The sequence below is a fragment of the Brassica rapa genome, chromosome A08, assembly GCF_000309985.2.
Source record: "Brassica rapa cultivar Chiifu-401-42 chromosome A08, CAAS_Brap_v3.01, whole genome shotgun sequence".
In the NCBI taxonomy this organism is placed as follows: Eukaryota; Viridiplantae; Streptophyta; class Magnoliopsida; order Brassicales; family Brassicaceae; genus Brassica; species Brassica rapa.
The window spans coordinates 8,632,434-8,641,162 of record NC_024802.2 but is presented as its reverse complement, the minus strand read 5'-3'; the positions used below and the strand labels follow the sequence as shown (position 1 = coordinate 8,641,162).

General features: G+C 34.0%; 1 protein-coding gene across 1 annotated transcript; it reads left to right on the top strand.

Annotated features, from left to right (window-relative positions):
- The first annotated feature begins 1,222 nt into the window (after positions 1–1,222).
- Positions 1,223–2,528, top strand: LOC103833791 (xyloglucan endotransglucosylase/hydrolase protein 15). The gene is made up of 3 exons (XM_009109852.3): positions 1,223–1,612; positions 1,687–1,880; positions 1,986–2,528. Exons 1-3 carry the CDS (start codon positions 1,337–1,339, stop codon positions 2,383–2,385), a joined length of 870 nt encoding a protein of 289 aa, XP_009108100.1. The 5' UTR covers positions 1,223–1,336; the 3' UTR covers positions 2,386–2,528.
- The last annotated feature ends 6,201 nt before the right edge of the window (positions 2,529–8,729 follow it).

The following is an 8,729-nucleotide window of genomic DNA, read 5'->3' as shown; positions in this document are numbered from 1 at the left end:
AGTATTAGTTGAATCCGACCAAAATATAGACTAATATACACAACTTGAATGGAACGTATGAGATTGAGCACAAAAATTAAAAAATAGGAAAATCTCGAAGACTCGATATATATCCAAGTGGCATGTTATTCCTACTAAACTTTCAAATTTTATGTAATTATAAATTTTCCTCTATAATTAAAAGAAAGATGTTATAAAAAGTTTTTGTGAGGTTAATATTTAAATTTCAATTAATGCATGTTATTATTTTAATATTAAAATACATATTATAATGTGAAATATGATTTGTAGAATTTTATTGGAAAATAAATAAAATTATAAAATAATTAAAACTAAACCATAAAAACAAGCAATATTATTGTGTAAAAATCTAAAATATCATTTTAATACAGAAAGAATTTAAAAGACAACGGTTTTGGTGATCCATTTCAATGTAGATTAAAAGAAAAAAGGTAAAAAAAAATATAAAAGACAAATGCAACGGTGGCTCGAGGTTTAATTGGTGAAGCAGAAGAGCTGGCAACAGCTTTCCACTGAGTGGTTACGTCGTACTCACCAGTCTAGTCACCAAGTACTTTCACATAATTTTTTTGTTGTCTTTCTTTTAGACAGCTTTCATTCTCTCTATTTTCTTTACATTATCAAAACTCCATTCATATCTTACTAGTAGGCTTTCACTAGATTACAGGAAATGCTAACGATGACTTTAAATAATGCAATAAACATTTGAAGAAGCCCTCAAAGAACTCCATAAGTAACTGGAATGGTTTCAAGTGTATCCTCAAACTCAGTCAATTCATTCACATGTACAAAATTTGCCCAACACTATGGTAGGTCAGTGGTTGATTAGTTCCCATTTTGAAGTCGTATGTGCAGCGTTCATGTATAATTTGTATAAGAAACATATCTAAAAAAATGACATGACATTTCAGAATATGAGATTCTTTATTCGCAATTGTGTAATTGATATGTAAACTTTGGGCTAACCGGTTGAGTTTACTACTACTCCACATGAAAATCCGTCATGGGACTTAATCAATACTTCTCATAAATTAGATCCATAGAAGAATAATGGACTTTGCATTAAACATTTGTAACAGTGAAATATAATATATTGAAAAAGATCAAAAATAAATCATAGAGTATATGTTTAAAAAAAAACGAACTGTGGTGAAGTTTAGCTTCCCGAGACTTCTGCAGGCTCCAGCTATATATATTCATATCCCCCTTCTCAAAAACCATCTCACACCAAAACATAAAGCTCCCATCATCTTATTTACTTTCAAATCTTACTAAATACACCCCCTCAACTTTCATTTCTACTATCAAAACCCAAATGGGTCAAAGCTCGAGCTTCACCACCGTCATGGTGGCTGTTCTGCTGGTAATGATGTTCGGTTCAGCCTACTCAGGCAACTTCTTCAATGAGTTCGACCTCACGTGGGGTGACCACAGGGGGAAAATCTTCAACGGAGGAAACATGTTGTCTCTGTCTCTGGACCGGGTTTCCGGGTCGGGGTTCAAATCCAAGAAAGAGTATCTATTCGGACGTATCGATATGCAGCTTAAACTCGTCGCCGGTAACTCAGCCGGCACCGTCACTACTTACTACGTACGTTCTCGAAACTTACACTGTTACAAAAATTTGAATAAATTCTTTCTAAATGTTGTCAATAAAATTTGCAGTTGTCGTCACAAGGAGCAACGCATGATGAGATAGATTTCGAGTTTCTAGGGAATGAGACAGGTAAGCCTTATGTTCTTCACACCAATGTCTTTGCTCAAGGGAAAGGCAACAGAGAACAACAGTTCTATCTCTGGTTCGACCCAACCAAGAACTTCCACACTTACTCTATTGTCTGGAGACCACAACACATCATGTAAAGATTCCATCCATCTCTCACTTCAACACTTTGTTTCTAGATGCAATGACACTACAAAAGAGATCTTGACTTTTTGTTGTTGTTGCTCTTCTCTCTGTGCAGATTCTTGGTGGACAATTTGCCTATAAGAGTGTTCAACAATGCAGAGAAGCTTGGTGTTCCTTTCCCAAAGAACCAACCAATGAGGATCTACTCGAGTCTGTGGAATGCAGATGATTGGGCTACAAGAGGCGGTCTGGTAAAAACTGACTGGTCCAAGGCTCCTTTCACAGCTTACTACAGAGGATTCAACGCTGCGGCTTGCACTGTCTCTTCAGGATGTGATCCCAAATTCAAGACTTCTTTAAGTGATAGTGAATTGCAAACGGCAAATGAGCTCAATGCATATGGCAGGAGGAGACTCAGATGGGTGCAGAAATACTTCATGATCTATAATTATTGCTCTGATCTCAAAAGGTTCCCTAGAGGATTCCCTCCTGAGTGCAGGAGGTCAAGAGTCTAATGAAAAACAATAAACATCCCATATGATTATGTGTCTGCTTGTTGCAGTTTCCTCTCTTTGATTCTAAATATTTGTTTCTTTTTTTGCTATGTTTCCATTGTACATTCTCGAGGTCAATAAATCTATTTCCTGCTTTTAAAATATAAACAACCGAATCTAACGCTTCAAATTACGAAGACACAAAGATCACAAACAAACATATGTAGTAAACATTTTAACAACCACTTCTTGTTATATGCAACTTGCTAAAATATGATCGCAAAGGGCTCTATTGACATGTGATACTTAGGGAATGAGCAGCTCTGCAATTCAGAGGTGCAATGTACTACTTAGGGATAGTATTCAAACTCATATCACAAATTAGATTTCTGGTTTCGAATTAAACTAGACAAGTAAGTAGTAAGCAAGTAACTAGCAGTAAGCGATTAAGAAATACGCTATACTAAAGGAAATTCACAAGTAAATCAAAATTGTAGAGAAATTAACTGTTAAGGGTTTATGAAGAATAATTATAGATCTCAAAGAACTAAAATCAAATCAATTAACTTTGGTTGCGGAAAGATTATATATTTATATAGTGTATATATATCCTAAATTTTTAACCAGTTAAGATAAGCATTAAGATCATGTTAAGTTCAATAAATCCCTAAACAATTTTTTTTCGCAAATATATATTTAGCTCATTCATGATTAATTCATGCAATCAATAACACTTTTGTTTCTACCAATTATCTCCTATGATCTAGATTTCAGGTTGTCAATCCAAATCTAGCAATAAGAACAACCAAAATATAAAATAACTCTACCAATTCAGTCTAACAATGCATCATTTCTTTGAAACCCTAAATCTAACATTCCAATGAAACACAAATCATAATCGGAATAAACTGTATTAATAAATAAAAGTAAAAAATTAAAGAGGCTGATTTTTTTCGGGAAAAATGCCAATTTCAACCCCAACAATTTCAGTCGTGCCAAATACAACCTGAACAAATATGCCAAATACAACTTCAACTCAATTATAATTCAAAAAAACTATCCGAATTTCTTAAAACGTGCATAAATCTACATTGACTCTAACATGAGTTTGTCAATCGTTAACAAGCTAAAACTACGTCTTTTTCATCCCGAAATGAACATATTTTTTTAAAAAAAATTAGATCAAAATAACGTCGTTTTAGCTTGTCAACGGTTGACTAACTTCTGGTAGAGTCAATGTAGATTTATGCATATTTTAAGAAGTTCAGGTAGTTTTTTTGAATTATAATTGAGTTGAGGTCGTATGTGGCACTGACTATTTATTCGGGTTGTATTTGGCACGACCGAAATTGTTGGGTTGAAATTGACACTTTTCCCGATTTTTTTCTCTAAAGAAGTTCTTACTTGTCTTTCTAAAGATCTATAAGATAAAATAAAGCGTAGCCTAAACAACAGTTTTTATAATAGTTAATATAGGTTAAAAAATGTCTGAGACTCATTTGTAAATAGTGATGTTCGTTTGGCAGACACAACTACCTGGAGCTGCGGCTATATTTTACATAAAGCTTGTTCGTTTGATTGACGCCGGTACATGCGGCTGTGGCGATAAAATTTGAACGCTGATTTTAAAAGCGTATGCGACTAAAATTCTGTGTTCTGCGTTAGAAACGTAATTTACACATTTGCCCTCAAAATATTTCATTATTTAACCCTAATTCCTAAATTAGACGCAGCCTCTTCTCCATCGACGCAGCATCTTCTCCATCGTTGCAGCCTTCGATCTCTCTCATCTCAGATTTTTGGGTTATCCTCTCAGGCTCTCACTCTCGAGTCTCGACCTATGGAAGTTGTATCTCTCTCGATGACCCTCTCAAGCTCACTCTCTCGATGACCCTATCAAGTTCACTCTCTCGAGTCTCAACCCTCTCAAGCTCACTCTCTCGATGACCCTCTGAAGCTCACTCTCCCGACGACCCTCTCAAGCTCACTCTCTCGAGTTTTGAGGTATGATGTTTGATGGGTTTCTTTGATTTGTTGAACTTGTAAGGTCTTATGGGTTGTTTCTGTTTTTGTTGATGCTTAGGTTTGTGTAAAGCCGTTGAGAAGCCTCTCCAGATTGATCAGACTGCCGTTGTTCCTCTCAAGCTTCCTCAGACTGCCGATGTTCTTCTCCAGCTTGCTCAAACTGCCGCTGTTCCTCTCCAGCTTTCTCAGTCTGCTGCTGTTCTCGAGGTCTGTTGTTTTGTAGGAACTGATGAACTCTTTAAGATCATTGACTGATTTTGTGTTATGATGTGTCTTTAAACTAGAATATGTTGTATTTGAGATTCAGATGTTTGTTGGTTTCTCTGATTTGCGATTTTTTTATGTTTTAAGGTTTGATTTTTGATGGGTTTTCTTGTTTGATCTGTTAATATTTATGGCTTCTAATTGACTTCTTCATTGGTACATCTTTGCTTCTTTAAATTCTTCTGAGTTCTTACTGACTTACCTATTTCAATTGTTTAGTTTACTAGCTTGTCACTTCTTTTACTTACTTAATTTGTGAAATGTCTTTGTACTTTAGATAGTAATGAAGACAAGTATTCATTGGTTCTATTTGGTAAATATTTGTTTGTTTATGCTTTATGGTCTGTGTCCTGCTTTGTTTTTATAATTGTTTGTTGCTACATTCCCTGAGACACTTGAGGCAGTTGTGATTAAGCTTTGGTTGGTTTTAGTTGGTAAACAGATTATGTCTTTGTTCATTTTTTATGATTTAATGATTAATTTGGCACTAAGTTTGGTGTGTTTTAGAATTGGCTTCTTAAGAAAACTAGGTTTGTTTTCAACTTTAGATGGAGGAGAGAAAAAAAAGAAATAGAACGAGTACATCAATGAATAAAATATGGAAACATAACACCATGGAGGCGTTTGAAGAGAGGTTTAATAGAGGATATCCCAATTGGAAGATTTACCAGAACAAGTAAGACAACTGTAGGAAAAAATACACCAAGTTTAAGAAGATGACTCACAATAGAAATGGCTTGGGTTTGATAAGATGGAAAGGATTGAGATGTCAGATAATTGGTGGAATGAACGCGAAAAGGTCAATTTCACTTATCTCTCTTATGTGTATTTTTAGACCTGCTATACTTCCTCTGTGCAAGTTTAGTTCAAGTGTTCCAGCTCTTATTACATAGTACTGATTGAATTGTCTTCTTTGTTTGATTTTTCTGCTATTGTGATGCTCTGATTTGTCTTCACATTTGTTACTTATGCTTTATTAATTGCAACTGCTCACTTTTCAGTGTTGTTAGTTTAAGAGATGATGAAATAAAGCTTTATATAACTGTTTTGAATTAGTTCCAGTTGCTTAAAAATGGGAACACAGTAATAGTGAGATGTTTAGGCTTTGTCTACTACTGATGCTACTGACTTACTTCTGTTTCTTTTTGTTATATAGGAGTGGTATGGGCTTAGAAAATCCGTATGCAAAGAGATTGCTAATATGGATATGTTTGAAGAGAAACTTTATGGTGTGGTAGTAATTGGACCTGAAAGAAGGAACGCTCAACATGGAGAAGCAAGTTTGAATTCTAGAGTGGGTAGAGATGATGGTGACGAAGCTGATTCTGTTGATATTCCAGCAACAGAGACTCAAGCACTCGAGACATAAACTTAGCCACAAGCTCAGACAGAAACTCAGAAACAAACTCAAGCTAGAAGTTCAAGAGCAAAAAAAAACGTAAATAGAAATATATGTCTGTAGACGCTTGTGTAAAACGGACTGAACCTCTTGAGGTGAAGAATAGGATAGCGGAACGGATGTCGGAGCGTGAACATGCCACTACTGTTGAGAATGTGTGTTAGAGATATAGAATGCATTGCCTAGAGTGAGACATTGGTCTCTATTGCCCGAAGCAGCAATTGGACTTTTTATAGATAGTGAAGGGAGCCGAAGGGGCATTATAACGTTTAAAATAGCTGAAGATAAGATTAAGTTTCTAGAGCTTAGGACCAAGATAAACGTGATAATTAACTAGTTTGTGAGTTTGAGTTAGTTGGAGTCTAAACCCTTTTGTGATCTTGGCCTGATCTTGTTTGCACTTGATGGAACTTGTTGGAACTTTTGGCATCTTTGTATGAAACTATGCCTTGCTGGAACTAGTATGGAACTTGTTGGAATTTTTGGTATCGCTATATAGTTTGTGATTTTATGAAACTATGCATTTTGTGGCTTGATCTTTGATTCATTTTTATAGTTTATATAAATATGTCTTGATCCTTGTTTATAATTGTTTTTATGGTTTGTTGATGCCATTGAACTGTCTTTATATATTGTGTGTAACTAATGTTTTGGTGTTGTGTTAAAACAAATATGTCTTGTGTAATAATATATATATGATGTGTAACTAATGTTTTGATGTTGTGTTAAAACGAATATGTCTTATGACTTCACTGTCTTAGTAATCCTTGTATTGTTGGTGTTATGTTTTGACACTCAATATTTTTATAGTGTGTGCATGTTATAGCATTTTGATAATCTGTTTTTGATGATGATGTATTCAATGTTTTGTAGATGGTTGAAAGATTGATACTGGAAGATGAGGATGGTGATTATGATGATGAACTTGGCTTGTTTGATGTCGTTAATACTGAGAGATTGAGTCATAGAACAGATCAAAGAGCATGATTGCGTCATGTTCAACAACTTATGTATGAATCTGATCAGCAATGTTATAACATTTTTCGAATGAATCAACGAACTTTTAAAGCTTTGTGTAAGATGCTAACTGAGCGATATGGATTACAAGAGTCTCACAATGTCTACATTGAGGAATTTTTTGTGATGTTTCTTGAGGTGGTTGATCAGGATAAGACTATGAGGGATATAGATGAAAGGTATCACGGTCATTGGATACTGTAAAAAGAAAGCTTGAAGATCTCTTAAGTGATCTTCTCAAGTTTGCAGAGGATGCACAAAACCACAATAAGACGAGTTTGCAAGAGTAAATCATGTTTTGAAGAATGATGATCGATATTGGCCTTATTTCAAAGATTGTATTGGAGCACTTGATGGAACTCATGTGTCGTTCCTCCAAGTCAAAATGCAAAAGCATATAAATGAAGAAAGTAAGATCCTACGATGAATGTTCTTGCTATATATAACTTTGATATAAATTTCATATATGCATATCTCGGTGTACCTGGTAGAGCACATGATACAAAGGTCTTTACTCATTGTGCGAGAAATGAGGCTTCTTTCCCACATCCTCCTCCTGGAAAGTATTATCTAGTTGACCGCGGATATCTGACCAGGATAGGGTATCTTGGTCCGCATCGTAGTATGCGATATCATCTTGGTCAGTTTGCTAGAGGAGGATCACCAGTTAGTGCCCAGGAGTTGTTTAACCAAAAGCATTAAGGTCTAAGATCACTGTTTGAGAGGACATTTCGAGTATGGAAAGCAAAATGGAAGATTTTGAATCGTAAGCATCAAAATATGGTCTGGTCAAATGGATTAAGTTGGTAACATCGATAATGGCTCTACACAACTTCATATGTGATTCACATCGGAAAGATTGTAATTTTGTGCAATGTCAAAGTGATGATGATGGAGTAGGAGAAGGAGAAGAAGGTGATAATGATGGCGATGAAGAAGAAGGTGATAATGATGATGGTGGTGGTGGTGGACATATCGTATATGAGTCGACCGGTGATAAGAACATCACAAATGAATATAGTAGATACAGTTTACCGTATTAAATATTTTAGTTAATGACTTGGTTTTTATTTGCTTATAACTTTGACTATCATTTAATATTTGCTTTATTTATTTAAGACTTATGTATTATTTAGCTTTTGTTTTGAGATAAATATTTTGATATATTATTTTTGTTTAAATTTAGCTTATGTTTTATGACAAAAATGTTGTTATATTTATATATTTGACAAAAAAAATATTATTAATTATTATAATATTTTATGGATGTAAATATATTTAAACTACATAGTATTTAGAGAAACACTTTTAGATAGTTTTAAAAAAATTTTTGTCACAAATATAGCCCATAAGAATCAAAATGACCAAAATGTTTTATTAAATAGATAAATATACATTTATACCCCTATGGTTAACTAATCTAGACATTAGGGTTTAGTGTTTAAGGGGTGGAGTTTTGGGGTAGGGTTTAAAATTTTTTAAAATTAAATTTTTTTTAATAGTCTCAGAAAAGATTTTCGAATTTAATAAAAAATAAAAATATAAATAAAAATATTTTGGAAAAAAACGTTTTTAAAAAATGAAATTTGAAACCATATAATTTGAACCTATAAAAATATTATTTTTTAATTTATATTTATATATCTAGGGTATAAGAGTT

What these genes read in the sequence shown, in the direction of transcription:
- LOC103833791 (XM_009109852.3), top strand. Translation starts at nt 1,337, where the DNA reads ATGGGTCAAAGCTCGAGCTTCACCACCGTCATGGTGGCTGTTCTGCTG. An exon ending in GCACCGTCACTACTTACTAC is followed by an intron (nt 1,613 to 1,686) that starts GTACGTTCTCGA and finishes TAAAATTTGCAG; the next exon opens with TTGTCGTCACAAGGAGCAAC. An exon ending in TGGAGACCACAACACATCAT is followed by an intron (nt 1,881 to 1,985) that starts GTAAAGATTCCA and finishes CTCTCTGTGCAG; the next exon opens with ATTCTTGGTGGACAATTTGC.